The sequence below is a fragment of the Chamaea fasciata genome, unplaced genomic scaffold, assembly GCF_029207755.1.
Source record: "Chamaea fasciata isolate MVZ Bird 193981 ecotype frontalis unplaced genomic scaffold, bChaFas1.0.hap1 SCAF_5, whole genome shotgun sequence".
Taxonomy (NCBI): Eukaryota; Metazoa; Chordata; class Aves; order Passeriformes; family Sylviidae; genus Chamaea; species Chamaea fasciata.
This window is the reverse complement of record NW_027094090.1, coordinates 64,346,620-64,362,881: the sequence shown is the minus strand read 5'-3', so window position 1 is coordinate 64,362,881 and position 16,262 is coordinate 64,346,620. Positions and strand designations below refer to the sequence as shown.

The following is a 16,262-nucleotide window of genomic DNA, read 5'->3' as shown; positions in this document are numbered from 1 at the left end:
TTACTGCTACTGCATTTGGGTCTGTGACACTGATGTGGTTTGATTAGCTGGAGTGTGGAGGTCCAGGTCCTGTTCCTCCTGGCACCTGTGGTCTGCTGTACAGATCCTCTCCCCCATAAGCTTTTGGAAGGACTTAGCAGCTTCCTGTCTTGCATAGCTCCCAGAGTGCACTGGAGTGTGCACGACTGCAGCTGGCTGGACTTTATTTAGAGCTAGGTTAACCACAGGTGCATCTGCTCTGATTTCATTTTGGACGTGCCCTTTTTGAGCTTTGTGGAAGCACTATCAGCACTGTGTGTATCCAGTTGCTTCAGAAGTTACTTGGGTAGAAATCCCTTTCTTCGAAGCCATAAAAATCTTGCTAACTTGTGACATATCCACCCAGCCTCCATCTCTCCAAATTTTTAGATATAGTGCAGATAATGAAATGTGTGTGTGTGTGTGTATGCTTAGAAGTTCAAAACTTAAGTTACATTTCCCATTGATCAGGACTGGAAAGGAATTACTCTACTGTACATGCAGTTATGGAAAACTGTAACACAGAGCAGGCGTATTTTGGAAAAACAATTGGAAAGAACAAAGAAAAGCCAAATTTGATGATTAGTTTGTAAATTAAAGCGCAGCACTTCTGCAGCTCCACTTGTAGTAAGATAATAATGTACACTTAAACAAATCTGGGTATTTCCCAGCACTTTTCTTTTTTTTCCCTATGGAAGAAAGCAGAAAGCAGGTGCAGTGTGATGTAAGGTAACGTCAGACTGCTGCACACCAGTGATACGAGTGTGTGTTTTGGAAAAGTCTGTCCTAAAGGGGGCAGTTTCATGCCATAGTATGCATGTGGAAAGGACTTGCTACTGTCAGTCTGCTTTTACTGGGTACGTATTCTCTAGTTTGTACTGTGGCTTCAGGTGAAGCAGGGCTGGGGCAGTTCCGTGTGAAGATATGTTCTCTTTTGTGTTCTGTAACAACCTGTCAGTAGATGACAGATGTATCCTTCGCTGGTGCAGCTGTAAACTGTGGCAATGGATCATTGGCCTTTCTAAAGCCCTTTCCATCCACTGATCATAAAGGCCTGTGTAAGAGCAATGTCTTGAGCTTTTGTAGAAGTGCTGTTCTGCAAAATATTGGGAGGTTATCAGAAGGAGGCAATATTACGCTGTTCCCTTTGACAGCCACATCAGAAGCAGCTCCTCTAATGGGTACAACCAGTGGCTGCCTGCTTGTGATCTTGGTTTAAGTGGATTATCTTTCTACAATCCAGAGGTCACACTAGAGCCTGCTTATGATCAAATTGAAAATAATAGCTACTTTAGATCTTAGACCTTCAAGAATTTGTTCTATTGAAAGAAGATAGCTTTTTACCAGGAAATGGCCAAGGGTCATGCTGCTTTGAAATCTTGCATGTTGTGTTCGGCATGTGTTTTTATGTGTCAGCTGGCTTTTAAAAGCCAATCAAGTTAAATTCACGTCATGTAGAAAACAATGCAAAGTTAGTAAAATTAGTAACAGGCTGGCTAAATGTACCATGCCATACAAATTTTGGTAAAAGCATGACTTTCATGCTGTTCAGACTGTCAAAGTGAGAAGAGGTTTCAGTGCATATCCTTCAATGAGGGTGCTTTGGATTGAGTGTGGTTTTCAACATGGCTAATGGTGGGCATTGCTTGCTGGAGGGATGAGGATATTCTCCCCCCTTGCTCCTTTCCTGCACAGGGACACTGGTGGCACATGTTCTTGTTGCTGCTTGGCAGGCTAACCATGACAGTAGGACAGAATAGTCTGACACAGCAGAATAGCCTTATGGAAATACTCTTATGGAAAATAGAGCTGTTAATTTAGGTGTGCTTGTCATCTTCCAGTACGGATGATTTAGATACTTCCTTCTGATCTTTTTACAAGGGTGTGTAGTGATAGGACTAAGGGAAATGGCTTTAAACTGAGAGTACGTTAAATTAGATATTAGGAAGAAATTCTTCGCTGTGAGAGTGGTGAGACAGTGGCACAGGTTGCCCAGAGGAGTTAGGTTGCTCCATCCCTGGAAGTGTTCAGGGACAGGTTTGTTGGAGCTCTGAGCAATCTTGTCTAGTGGAAGGTGTCCCAGCCCACAGAACAGGACTTAAAACTAGATGGTCTTTAAGGTCCTTTCCAACCCAAAACATCCTGTGATTCTGTGATCTCTGGTGAATGCTGTATTCGTCTTACATATTTTTATTGCAGGAGGGTGGTGATGATGGCAGTGGCCAGATTTCATGATCTCTGGGAGGCTGTCACAGCTTCCTGAGTACCACGTGATCTGTTATGTCACAAGGGGTGGCAGTGGCAGACTCACCCAGGTCCTGTTCACAAAACACGTGAGCCGCCTGGTGAAAGGCATGTGAGAGATGCAAAGTTCGATTACATTCCTGACTCCTTTCAGCTGGGTTCAATTGGCTTGTGGTTCTTTTCCCTGACAGGTCTTGGCTCGTGGGCAGCTCTTTAGCAATCCCAACTGGAACCTCACACCAAAGGGCACCATGATTATGATGACTGATGTCACTGCAGCCCCCAGACTGGGGTCAACTGCCACCACTCCAGCTGTGGTTCCTAACTTCTCCTGGATGCCGGAGGATGGCAGCCCTACAGCTGTGGAGCAGCCAATATTCCTCATGACTACTGCTGCTCAGGCTATCTCAGGTTTCTTTGTATGGACAGCTTTGCTCATCACCTGCCATCAGGTAAAACCCTGTCACTTGACTTCTCATCCTTTCCTTTTCCCCACAATGAAGGAACAGACCATTTTCATAGTGTGAATGGAGAGAAAGTACACTTTAAAACTAGCAGGTGTAAAACATTTGGCTGTCTCGTGAAGGTTTGCAGAAAGGTGTGTTATCTCAGGCCGTCCTTTCACAGGTCTTTAGCTGAATCTTGCCATTTTTCTAATTCTGTCAGCTGTTGACTAAAAGATCCTAATCACCTCTTGTTTGACATTCCTTCTTTGATCTTCTGTGCCAGTGGATTCCACAGGGTGAACTCTGCTGTGGAAAGGAGTAGCAGGAAATGTTCCATTTTAATTTTTTCCCCTCCCCTCTCTCTGGGGCAGGTGTCCTGGGAGCCAGAATAAGTCAAACCCTGCATCCTGCTGTACCTCTCTTTCATGTGGTTGTCATGTGAATTGAAGAATACAGTGGGGAAACACAAGCCCTATTATTTATCAACCCATGTTTTGTACCTGTTGGATTGTAGATTCCAGATTGGTGACTAGAATCTAGAAAAGTACAGCCTATTGATGGAATACAGGGGCTAGTGAAGGTTGAAGGTAAAAAATGGATTTGTCACAGATGAATAAGAGTAACACCTGCAGTTTCACCAGCTTGGGTAACAATTACAAGTGCCATGGATCCTCCTGTCAAATTGATCACCTGCTGAGGGTAGGAAGAAATGTTCCTCTGCAATGTAACATTGCAGAGTTAGGCATTAATGCTCTCCTCTGAAGAAACCGATGGAGGTCAGCTCCAGAGAGGTACTGCTGATTGAAACACGCTGTTGTCCTCTTACATGACAGCAGTTCCTGTGCTCTCCTAGGCACACGGGATCACAGGGCTCTTTTGACATCCCAAGGGCAAAGCTTGGAGTCATCTGAACTCCGGTGTCAGCTGTCTCTGTGCTGGATGAGATGTGTCACTGGGATTGTCGCAAGGCAAAAATATCTCTAAGGTTTTTTAGCTTGTTTTCAACCTGTTCTCCTCAGGAAATGAGCTTTTTGTGAGCTTCTCATGGGTTAAGAAGATGAATTGGAAGTATTTTTGAGCCCTTCAGTCAATTTTGACCAGCGAGGAACAAGCAACAGACAGCTGGGGAGACGCAAGCCCCTCTCCCGTACAGTGGAAAGATGAGATTGTCAATGTATGTTTGTTTAGTCTCTGGAGAATCCTCACAGCACCCCAAAATGCAGGGTGAAGCTTCAGATAAATGCTTATACCTCTTCAGGCAGCAGAATCAGCCAGTGGTGAGGCACATATGTGATCAGCTGTCTGTTACTAATTCCAGCAGCTGGGGCAGCAGCTCAATGTGAATTGCTATACAGAGGCCTTGCCTCTCCTGACTCTGTGGTCAAGAGAGTGTACCCACAAATCATGCTGAAGCTCTGCCCATGTTATTAGGGTATTACAGGGCTTTTGCTCATCTTCAGGGTGTGCTTGTGGTCAGTACCTTTTCAGGGAGGTAGGTACTCTGTAAAAAAGCATCTTAGGTGTGGGATTTAATGATGGCTAAGGAACTGTGTGAGTGGTGGAAGTAGGTAGGGTGGGGATGCTGTGCTCCCCCCAGCCAGTGACTTAGAGGGATTGGCATGTATGCAGTCAGACAGAACAAACTGTGTGATTCCTTTGAGCACACTGCATGAGCTCAGTGCTCCCTTCATGGCTGACCCTTTGTGGCTGTGCTGTCACCCATGTGCAGAATGACACCTTTGCCGCAGATGGGCCGTGGCTTATCAGCTTTGGGATGTGTTGTAAAGGGCTCTCTTAGTTTGTTTCAGGTGTAAGTCTTCAAATTTCCAAAACAGCCAATAGAGTGAGGGTTCACAATATGCGTGTGTTTAAATGTGCGCACCTCCCTTTTCAGAGAAAAGCAGCCTGCAGTGTTATGAATCTTAGGTACTTAAAAGAGGATAGCAGGAATGTAGGACTGATGACTGGCAGAAAAAATATAAACAAAAAGAATGTGGACAAGGTGATGGAAAAATAAATCAATTCCCTGTAAGAAACTAGATTAGAAATGCCTCCATTTTCTCTTCCCTTTCCTTCCCCCTCTCTGCAAACTAAGGGTTGCTATATCAATGCCATATGATAACAATGATTTATATTTTCTTTTATGTTCATCACCTTGAGACTGCTGAAGGCAATCGAGAGGTGATTTATTGAGTTTGTTTCTCCTGGCCCAATTGACTCCAGTTTTACTTTCTCCTCTCTGCTCCATATACCACTGATCCTAGTTTCCCCTCTCCGTCTCTCAGATCTACATGCATCTCCGCTGCTATAGCTGCCCAAATGAACAGCGCTACATCGTTCGGATCCTCTTCATTGTGCCCATTTATGCCTTTGACTCATGGCTCAGTCTCCTGTTCTTCACCAATGACCAGTACTATGTTTACTTTGGCACAGTGCGGGACTGCTATGAAGGTAAGGAAGGGTCAGACAGAAGATGGTTGGGGGGAAGTCTGTGTAGTCTCTGAAGTCTCTGTAGTCTCTGAAGAAGAAAGATTTATTTCTGGTTGAGAACATGGAGGGAGCATCACTGTCACCTACTGAATGGTGTGCCTAACTGGATAACCATGGCTTGCTTAGTGACTGAAAATCATAGAATGATAGGATGCTTTGGCACAGGATGGACCTTTAAAGATCTTCTAGTGCAGCACCCCTGCCATGGGTTGGGACATCTTTCACTAGATCAGGTTGCTCAAAGCCCTGTCCAGCTTGACCCTCTCCCTCACTGGCCTCTGAGCATGAGCCTTCCCTCCAAGGTTCTGTAGAGACTACGTTTATGGTTTTCTGGGTTCCTTGCTTAAAGAAGGTAAAAGCTTTTGGTTAAGCCAAAAAATCTCATGGTATCTGGGTGTTAAAAAGTGAGGTATTACTTAGCTCCTATATCTTTTATAACAGCACTTAGCAGCCAGAGACTTGCTTTATCCTGTGTTCCTCGTGCAGCTTGTTAGCAATGTATTCCCCTGGTCCCATCCTGTGGCCACTTGTATGCTTGCGCAGGGTAGCACAGTGGCCACAGGCTGGGGCTGGTCAAGTGTAAAGTGCTTTGGAGTCCTGGAGAAGAGAGGGTGCCCTGTTCAGGATGAGCACCTGCTTGGTTTTGGTTATCTGCTGCAGTGATGTAATACCACTAGCACTCTATGTGAGGGAAATGGTTACTTTCCTGTAAATGCTATTGTAGCTTCCCTCCTAGTCTCATCCTGAAAGAAGCCTCTACCCAACTCAGCAGGAGATACTGCACTCTAGCAGTGTCTTTTTGAGGACAGTTTATCACCATACCCTCATTAAATCCTAAGTCATTGCTGCATTTGTTTTGGCAAGATCTGCGTTGCAGAAAGTTGCCCCTGGCCATGAGAACAAGTTAATCAGCTGAAGGGACTAGCAGGCCTTCCTTCACATCCACAACAATACTCTGTGTGCAGCAGCAGATGGCAAACACACACACGTGATGCAAGAAAGCATCTTTGTTTGGGCCTGGGTTTTTTTCTTTCCCTGGTCTGTGCCTGTGTATAAGTCTAGCAGGAAGCCTACTGCTCTCCTAGCAACAGCCACTGTCCCTCTGCCTCTCTTGCTCTGGGAGTTTGTAAACATTTGAGCATCTGCTCAGGAGGCTGCCTGTGTTCCAGAGTTCACCTTGGCATGTTGGCCTGTGAGAAAACTACAAGTGGAGGTTGAAAACACCTTTGGAAAGCAGGTTTTCTCCCTCCGTTTTTCTGGGGATTGTTTCAAAATAGCCTTTTTGTTCTCTTCCCTCTCTTGCCATCCACCTTCTTTATTTTTTGGAAAGATTTTGCATTGCAAAGTGGGTTGTTAAGGAATGGTGGAAGAAGACCCCACTGATAAATTTTGGAAACTTTCTTAAGCTATTTACGGATTGTATTTTGTAGTGTGTGTTAGGAGGAGCAGCCATGTGGCTGCTTCTGTAGAAACCAGGGTGTCAGAAACACTGACACAAGTAGGGTTTGTTTGGGGTTTTTTTTGTTATGTTAATATCATGAGTACATCTGATGGATGTGGACTGAGAATGGGAGAAGAGTTCTTTGTTGGTGTGACGAGCTTTGCTAGTTAGTACTTCTTTTGGGGATGAATGGGCAGATACTTCTGTTTTGTTTTGTTTTTCTTCCTCTGATGTCATCTTTTCCCTAGTGCTTGGGGAATGGGCAGCTGGTGTTGTAATGACCACATCAGAGGGCAGGGGTCACTGGAGGACAATAGGAAAACTCAGCTTTTCTTCCTCTGGGTGCTGGGAGCTGTCAGCTAAGTTGCAGGAAATTGTAGGCAAAAGGGGTTACTACAGTCATTTAAATAAGTTTTCCGTGGCTGGTGTTTTCTGTCCTAATTAAAGCTTTGGCGAAATCATAACTGTGTGAACTTTGTTGAATAATAAGGATCATTATTCAGATGGAATAACAACATCCCAATTACATACATAGAAGCATGTATACCACTGGCTTTTATGTGCCATAGCAGTCTTGCCATCTAGACACGTCTGCAAGCCATAAGTACAATGTTTTGAGACTATAAGTGTTTTGGGGAGTGTGGAGTATCTCTTTGCCAGGGCATAGTTTGGATGCTTATAGAAGAATTTCTCTGACTTAGGAAGATGGTTTGTGTGGAAAAATTGACCTCAGGTCTAATGACTGGCTGCTTGGGGAGATCAGCTTCTCAGTGTTGTACATTATTAGGTTTCTGTTCTTTAAAGTTCCTTGAGACTGCTGTTTCTATCCCAGTTATTTGGGGCAAAAAGCAGGAATTCGGTGTTGTCATTTCAGGGAATGTCCAGATGCAGGTGACCTTAGAATATAATGTTGCAAGGATCATCTGCTCCGTCATTTTGCCCCAGGGCTGTCTGTTACAAATGCAGAAGTACAGTCCTTGCCCTAAAAATTCTCACAACTTTCAGGGTCCAACAGCAATTATAACAAGTCAAGAGAGTGGCGGATGGGATGTATATAGGCTCACTTCATGCACATTTAAGTGAGTTTGGATCCCATTAAAAGGAGATACATCTGTAGGTATGGGAAACTGAAGCAGGCAGAGTGTTAGTGGTCAGGCTGTTTGTCATCTGCACCAGATTGCTGGGGAACGTGAAAAAGAGGTGGCCTAAAGAGAAGTTTATTCAGCACACAAGAGATTTCATCTTTTTGAGAAAATTAAGTACAGAGCCTGTTTTGCAAAAGTTCCCCACGAGACATGAAAACAGAGTTTTACTGATTGCTATAAACTCTCTGTTTCTCCAACTCTTATGTCTGTAGTCTGGTTACCTGGCAGACACAAACTGTGTTTATCAGCTAAAAGGTTAAATACAGGAGATAACATATATCTGATGGATCAGAGATACCTTTTCCAGATTATTTAGTACCATGTAATGTCCTGGAATAATGCACAGGAGCCCTATAAAGAATGGCATCTTACAGATGCCAAATAGAACAGAGCCTGGCCACAATTTTAAATGGTTCTGTGACCCTTTTGGCATGAGTCATGGAACTGGCCTGGGACCTTGGCCAAACTCCCATTCAGATAGTCTTGTGAGTGCTGAGGTAGGATGATAAATGCAGTGAAAATCTAGAGTGCTTTGAAGGGAAAGGTGCTGCATAAGCAGTCCCTGCTAATGTTTGGTGAGTTGCCTGTACTCTTGGTCCTTGCACCTGTTTTGAAGTTCGTTGTCATTTTACTGTGATTTATGTCTTTGCAGCCTTTGTAATATACAACTTTCTCAGCCTGTGCTATGAGTACTTGGGAGGGGAGAGCTCCATCATGTCTGAGATCAGAGGGAAACCAATTGAGTGAGTATTTATTGTGCTTACAGCATGACGCTGTCCTCCTTCTGTGCCCATCTACTGTTTCTCTATTGCTGTCCTGAAAAACTGTGTCAGGTGGCAAATGTCTGCTGGAACTGGGTAGTGTGGATGATGATTTACCAATACCTTGCTCTGAGACAGATCAGGCTGGTACATCCTCTTAGGCAAGCTGGACTGATTCACAGTTTTTCTGGACACCTGCCTATTTCTTTATTTTCTTACTCTTTAAAGTAGGAGACCTCGTCCTCCTTTAAATCTTTTCTGTCTTCAGTTGATTGTGTGTGTCTCTTCTAGGATCTTTGTTTCTCCCCATGCTACTCAGTGACAAGAAAAAAAAATGCAGTGTGTAGTCAGGATGTTGTTTTAGATATGTCTCTCAAGGAGAGTATGGCAGAACTGCAGTGACTGTTGGAGAAAGCACCAGTCCTGCACCTTTGCTACAGAGAGGTAGACAAAGTGGGTAGGAATCTTGCACTCTTGCCCAGATCTTGCTTGTGAACTCTGTCATCTTGTGCTGGCTCTTTCAGGTCCAGCTGTGTGTACGGGACTTGCTGCTTGTGGGGAAAGACATACTCAATTGGATTCCTGAGATTCTGCAAACAGGTATGGGCTGGAAGGACTGGGACATTCTGCAGAAATTAAGTGTGTGGTGGTGGCAATGGGGCCTTTTATTGCTGAATTTCTGAGATCTTTGAGGAGGGGCTCTAATAGCATTTTGAGAGGCCTGCAGACTGCTTAGAAGAGGAGACGTTTCAAGATTGGTTTGTATGTTAAGAATGATTCTAACATTTTCTACTCAACCCCACATCAGAAGGGCCTTAGTTTAAGACACAGTTATCTCCTGGAACTGATGTTAATCCTAGGAAGAAACTCTTCTCCTTTCTAGATTACAGAGATCCCAGCTCTTAAGAAATTGATGTCTGTGTTGTGTCGCAGACACCCCACAGTTTTGTAACAGCCTTCTGAATTCCCAGTGCTGCAGTTGTGGTTTGGAACTGAGGAGGGGGTGGAGGTTAAGCATGACACATTTGTTTGTAGGAGGAACCGAGTACTGCTCACCATGTGTGTCTGTCTGTGCTGAACTGGGTATGTCGAGGGCGGGTGAATGGGGAAGACCTAAACCTCTATACAGCCCTTGTCTGCTCATTGCAGGTCAGTCACCTCTGGCTGTCATGAAACAGCAGGTCAATTTCAAGGCTTTGCTCACTTGCTGAAGTGAACACAGGTTTCTGTGGAGGCAGTATGAAGCAGGTCTGGTTCTTTGAAAGGGCTCAGGTCATTGTAATTTCAGTCAGCATGTCTAGATATCTGCCTTGGCTTCTTCTGAACATCATGGCCTATCTTCTGTCTTTTACTAATATGCAGGAAAAGTACAGTGCAGCCTCATGGTAATATCTAGTGTTTAAGCTGTGCTGCACAAATGGCCATTTTCAATGGACCCCTTGTTTTGCATATCTGTTCTGTTTGTCCCTGCCCCATATTTTGCCCTTATATCTTTTCTGTTTTCTTGCCTGATACTTCTCTTTTCTAGTTTGAGCCCAATATGTTGCTTCAGCTGTTTCTCATGGGTTTCATCTGGACACCCTTTGGTTGATTCACTGCATTACCTATTCTTATTGCTCCTAATGTTAACTTTTACCTTTTCAATATATTGTAAACAGATGTAGCACCTATGAAAGTGAATGAATGCTGGAGAAATAATTTCCCCTAGACTTCTTGCTTCTCATGTCCCACAGCCTCTTGCAGTTATCACCACCTGGTTGAACGTGTCTGTGTTTAGAAAGTTTGTTCACAACAGTGAAGACTAGAAGCACACTTTGGGGAATGGGGAAGGTGTGTTTTTTCTGCTGGCCTCCACAGATCCCAGGTCATTTGGTAACTCTGTCTTTGGTAGATACTTTGCTTTTCTTTTGCTGGTATCTGGCAGCAATTTTTCTACTCATGCCTGCTCTTTGCTAACTGCTAAGTCTGCTGTGGAGGCTGTGAGGGAGGTGTATTGCAAAGATGCTTAAATAATTCCATCCATCTTGGCTTGAACTTAAATATTGTCTTGGTGAGAAATTGTTGATGTTAAGGTTCACTTTCTGGTACTTCTAGAATTCCAGGGTTTTTGGGGAAAGACCTTTCAAGGCCAAACCCCTGGGAAGGCTGGTGTAAAAGGGTAACAGAACAAATGTCAGCGCTGCTCTGTGCAGTATCCACTGTCATGATGATCAGGAAGAGGAATGTGCTGAAAGGAACACCTCGTCCTTTTTAGCCCTCTTCTCAGCATCTCTGGCACTTCTATTGCCTCCCATCACCACCTGCCCATTTTCTGCTCTTTTCAGTCCATTTCATCCTGAAGGAATCTGTCTGTTATAAACATTTTTTCTTACCACCTTCATGCCAACTTCCCCCCTTCTTTTCTCAGGCAGGTGCCTGTTGTGGGTCAGTCAGTTTGCCTGTGTTGCCTGTGGACCTCCAACAGTGTGGTGGTGTGCTGGTGTCTGTGGTGTCAAATCTGAACAGCTTGTTTCCTTAAAGATGTCTTGATCAAAATTCTTTGCTGGGCCTCTGTCTGCTGACCCTCACACATGGGTCACACACCATCCATGTGCTTCCCATATGCTGTAGCATCTTCTAGGGAAGCAGCTAAAAATAGTACGTGGTGGTTTGGATTGCAGGGAAATGGTTAAAATGTCCCCAGATTGGAAGGAGGGGAAGCTCAGAGGATGGAGTTGTTTACCAATTAGCTTGACCTTTTCCAGTTCACATATTTAAAGTGACTCACTAACTGGCATGTGCTGGGGTTTTTAATCTCCTTGAAGTCTCATGACTACTAACGAATTGTATCATATCCAAAGTGATTATTACTGTTTGGTTTTACCTTCTTTCCTTACATAGCCCTCCCCACATGCACATGGGTCAGCACCTACCCAGGCTCTTCCAGCCACCTTCAAGGAGACACAGGTCACATCTCTTCAGGGAGACATTTTCAGGGCCATAAGTCCTCCCTTTTTTAGGACTTTGAAGTTCAACATCTGCAGAAATTTGAAGAATGTGGTGGCTTTGAGAGAACACTCAGTCCCAATAGAAGCAGTAGTTTATACAGGCAGAATGGATAGAGCTGATCCCAAGAGCCATGGAATCTTTGGGGAGATTCAGTAAAGGTCATGTGGATGACAACAGAATAGCTCTTAACTTGTGTGTGGCAACACACATTGCTGTGTTTACAAAATGTCTTAATATTGTGGCAGTTGTCAAAAGTTCCTCCTCAGGCAGCAGGGTACCCCTCTGATCCAGGGATCCTTCTTACCTAACTTTGTGACAGCTATGGACTGGAGTTTGCTTTCCGTCCCCACTGTCTCTGTTAAACTTGCTGTGCCTGTGCCGCTGCACAGTGTGGGATTTTTTGTTTTTCTTACTGTTACAGTGCATAAATGTGCTGCAGTGCAGCCTGTGAAAAGCATCTCTGAGAGTGGGGCAGAGCAGCTTCTAGGAAAAACCCTACAGAGAGATTTTTCTTCCCATTTTGGACAAGTAGATAGCACATGTACATCTTCTGAAACTCCTTCATCTCCTTCTGATTGCTGCAGTCCTCAAGCACAATTAATTAACGAGTGGCTGGGTCAGACCTCCTGCTGGGGCTGGATTGTGTTGCCATGCTGAGTGGTCCCAGTGGATGCTCCATTGTGATGCTGGTTTGGCAGCTTGTGCTTTTTCACCATTCCTTCTCATTCCTCTCCTCTCATTCCCATAGGCTACCCTGCAGTTCTGTGTGGTGAAGCCCCTCATGGCGATCAGCACAGTCATCCTTCAGGCCTTCGGCAAGTACCAGGATGGTGACTTTGAGTAAGTTTATTTATTTAGCATGCAAGATTTGGCTGCCCCTTCTCTGCCTGGCTTTGCTTATTGTCCTTCTGTGTGCTGAGCCATGAGAAGAGATGGGACTACATGAGCTGATGCACATGAGAAAAGAAGGCAGAGATAGCCCTCTTTTAGTTTCATGTTTCTTCTACCTTGTTTTGGGGGTGGGGATGGGACAGGGAGGCAGGAAGGAAACGGACTCTTGGAACTCTCCATTTACAGTGGCAAGGGGAAAACATCATGCTGAATTTTCAGGCATTCATATATATATATATCTCTTCTCCTTTCAGTGTAACCAGTGGCTACCTCTATGTGACGATCATCTACAACATCTCTGTCAGCCTGGCACTGTATGCCCTCTTCCTTTTCTACTTTGCCACACGTGAGCTGCTCAGTCCCTATAGCCCAGTCCTCAAGTTCTTCATGGTGAAGTCTGTCATCTTCCTGTCCTTCTGGCAAGGTGAGCTACTTTTCCCTTCCCTTGGTAGGCACAAAGAGCTCTCTGCAGGGGCTCAGACACAAGAGTTGATAGAGCAGATGTTGATTAGGAGGCAGAATGTCTTTCTGTATTCCATTTGGTTTATACTCATTCATTGCTTTTCTCTGGGAAACATGTTTTGCTCAGTTTAATTTTTATTTGTATGCTCCTGAATCCTTATTGTCCCTGTGTGTGTGTGCACAAGAATATGTACCTGGCAAAATCAGCTGATAGGGTGAAGAGTCCTCTGTATTCCTGAAACAATCATAAAACATAAGCTGCCAATATTTTATCTGCATGCTGCCATTTTATTGATTAAAGTGACGCATCTAAAAATTTCTAGTGCTTTTTTTAGTGCTCTATAAATAAAATTTTAATAGTATGTCTGTGATGTATGTGAAGCAACAAGCTGGCTGGATGCAGTGTGTGCTACCACAAAACCACTGCTGGGAGAAGGACAATCAGAATTCATACACACGAAGCAGAGGCACAGTCAGAGAGTAGAAATTCCACCTAAGCTTAGTTCTTCTGACTAATTGGCTCTAAGCATTTCCCTATTCAATGCCTACTTAGGTTTACTGAGTTGCACTTCAAAGACTAATTGAGTAGGAACTTAGGTGGAATTTAGGCTGTTGGAGTATAGCCCATCCTCTCTGTTTACAGACAAACTAATAAGCTGTCTAGTTTATCATCTTGAGGCATCTGGTCACACACTTTGTCTTCTCTGAAATTTTTCAGCCACTAAGCTGTGGACTGGAAGAAACCTCTCTCTTACAGTGGTGTGTCAAAAACACAAATATACTTAATGAAAAGTTCTGTTACTTCCGTTTTTGTTCTAGCTAATGCAAATGCTGATGTTGCAAAATGTGGAATATGTCAAAATTTTCTTAAGAAAGGATCTTCTTTGGTGTTTGATCTTTGTGTGCTTTCAAGTCTAATCAACAAGAAAAGAGGTTTAATCTGTGAAACAGCAGCTAAGAAACGAGCTCCAAGTGATATCCAGGTGTTAGAAAGACAAATTACTTGACAGTAGAATTGCTTGGTTGAGGTTTACAGTTCACAAAGCTTGGGAGGAAGGATGTACCACAGATAGTGGATGCAAAGAATGCAGAATTTACAAGCCACAAATACATTTGGTAAAACCCCCAAGGTAAGGAAGAAACTAATGAAGACAGGTCAGCAACTGTTCTGAATCAGCTCCAACAGAGTAAAAGATAATTCTGGCAGGGGGAGATCATGGCCACTGACCCAAGAAACCACTGACTCAAAAGGAGAGGAAGACTGATCATGCAGACTAATTAGCATGAGCAGTGAGAGGATCATTAACCAATAGAAGACAGAATACTAATTAAAAAGAGAATTAGGTAATTTTTAGCCAAGGAACATTAATGGCTTTGTTTGCTAAAATGTATAAATAGCAAAAAGCCTTGGTGTAGTCATCATGCTGGCTTTGTGGATTTGCCAGCCAGCGCTCCTTTCTATGCAGATCTGTAAATAAGCCAAATACCTTGACTCTTTATGTGGATTGGCCTCTTGAGCACCGTGTGAAAGAATCTATTTTGGTACAACACTGACATCACAGGATTGCTTACAGAAATATCTGACTCCTCTTACTCTTTTGGACTTGATTAAGTCCTGCAGCAGTTAGTTCCACAGTTTATGTGTCAGTTGAGAGTAGAAGAGGATCAGTGTTTGAACATTCTTTGCCTAAATGTATTTGTCGCATTTTATTCTTCCTTTCTCTGTTGTACAAGTAATCATAGGTGGGGTGTTTGTAGCCCACTCTGTAGTTCCTGTGATAAGTGGGGTTGTGTCTAGGACATACAGCACAAACAGCTATTTCCATTCTTTGCAGTTACTGTGAGACCATGTTTTCTGCACATTAACATGAAGAAATTACTTTGTTTAGGGATGCTGTTGGCCATCTTGGAAAAGTGTGGTGCCATCCCCAAAATCCACTCTGCTAATGTGTCTGTGGGTGAAGGCACAGTAGCTGCTGGCTATCAAGACTTCATCATTTGTGTGGAGATGTTCTTTGCAGCCATTGCCCTGCGCCATGCCTTCACATACAAGGTGTATGTGGACAAGAGAATTGATGCCCAAGGTAAGAAGTATGCCAGTGCATATGGCTTGTCTCTTTGGTAGTGAGACTGGGTAGAGACTGGTCCCTCAGGCAGCCAGCACATTGATATGACTCCCAACCCGATAGCTTGGTAAACACAATATCCTCTGCTGCGTGGTGTCTGAACAGATTTATTGTGCAACAGCTCTCTGGGACAGAAACCTTGCCTGAATTGTGCTGTTCCCTTTTCAGTTCCCCAGTACTCCACCCACGACAACTTGTTGCAGACCTGAGGGCTCTAAGGTGTTGCATTGTTCTGGTAGGGTGGGTTTGTCCTTCCTGTCTCCCCAAAGGGGAACTCCGCTGCTCCAGATTGTGCAACAGACTGAAGGTCAGGAGGGACAGGGCCTAAACTGGGCTCTGTTTTGAATCTGGCTTGGGAAGATGAGGCTGTGCTTTGGCAATATGTTTGTCATGGAGGAGGAGGAGCATCTTCCTGTAATGACTTTCTGAGAGCTGGGCTGTTATAAGGAAGATTCTTATTTTGGGGAAGAGGAAGATGGATGTTATCTCTGGGAAAAGGGGGTTTTGTGCCTAGTCTATGCAGTGTTTTCCAAATAAAGGAATTCCTTTCTGCTGGGGGAGATCTGTGCCGAGGTGCTGGAAGACAGCAGCCCTCAGGCAGTGTCGATGTAGGTTACCCCTCCATCCCAGCCAGCCCCAGAGGTTCTGGAAGAGCAGTGGTTGCAGTGGGGGGAGATGAGATCTGTGGGTGATGAAAGGGTTAATTACAGGTCAGTACACTGGGGAATGTTTCGGCAGTGGGCCTTGTTCAGTTCTTGTTATTTCCTCTTTCTCTGTCTCTGTCTCTGTCTCCTCTTCTTTTATCTCTCTCTTGCTTTGGCCACTGGTCCCTGATGCAGCTGTTCCATCATATGGACCATACGGTAGGTACAGCATTTTTTGTGTGTTTGTCTCAGTTGGTTTTTAGGTGGGATGCTGTTCTCTCCTGATTCCCAGCATGCCTACAACATGCCCTGTCCCTTGTTCACTTTTCCTCGCAAGTCTGTAACTCCACCGCCTCACACAGCTGCTTTAGGGTTGTCTGGATTATAAGTAGTAAAACACCCATGTGAGCATTAACGCATAGCTTTAGAGCATTTGTGTTAGAGCTGTGGGAATCTCTCTCCAAAGAGTTGTGCAGGCTCTCAAAGGAGCTGCTCTCACCCCAGCCTCCCTTCACTTTTATAACTGCCACAGATGATCAGCATACTTTGGTTCTCTTGGGGAGCTCATCCCCAGAACTGAGCAGAGCCAGAAGCCCACACTGGAAA

The 16,262-nt window shown here is 44.3% G+C and overlaps 1 protein-coding gene across 2 annotated transcripts in view; it reads left to right on the top strand.

Annotated features, from left to right (window-relative positions):
* TMEM184B (transmembrane protein 184B) overlaps nt 1-16,262 on the top strand; it is a 30,653-nt gene that overhangs the window by 10,374 nt on the left and 4,017 nt on the right. The window contains exons 2-9 of one of the 2 annotated variants that reach the window (XM_066184112.1): nt 2,454-2,714; nt 4,994-5,159; nt 8,437-8,527; nt 9,070-9,145; nt 12,282-12,373; nt 12,679-12,848; nt 14,776-14,970; nt 15,852-15,875. In XM_066184112.1, the coding sequence (XP_066040209.1) occupies nt 2,454-2,714; nt 4,994-5,159; nt 8,437-8,527; nt 9,070-9,145; nt 12,282-12,373; nt 12,679-12,848; nt 14,776-14,970; nt 15,852-15,875 (1,075 nt within the window). The remainder of the gene's footprint in view (nt 1-2,453; nt 2,715-4,993; nt 5,160-8,436; nt 8,528-9,069; nt 9,146-12,281; nt 12,374-12,678; nt 12,849-14,775; nt 14,971-15,851; nt 15,876-16,262) is intronic. The other variant, XM_066184113.1, reaches the window with a different exon arrangement.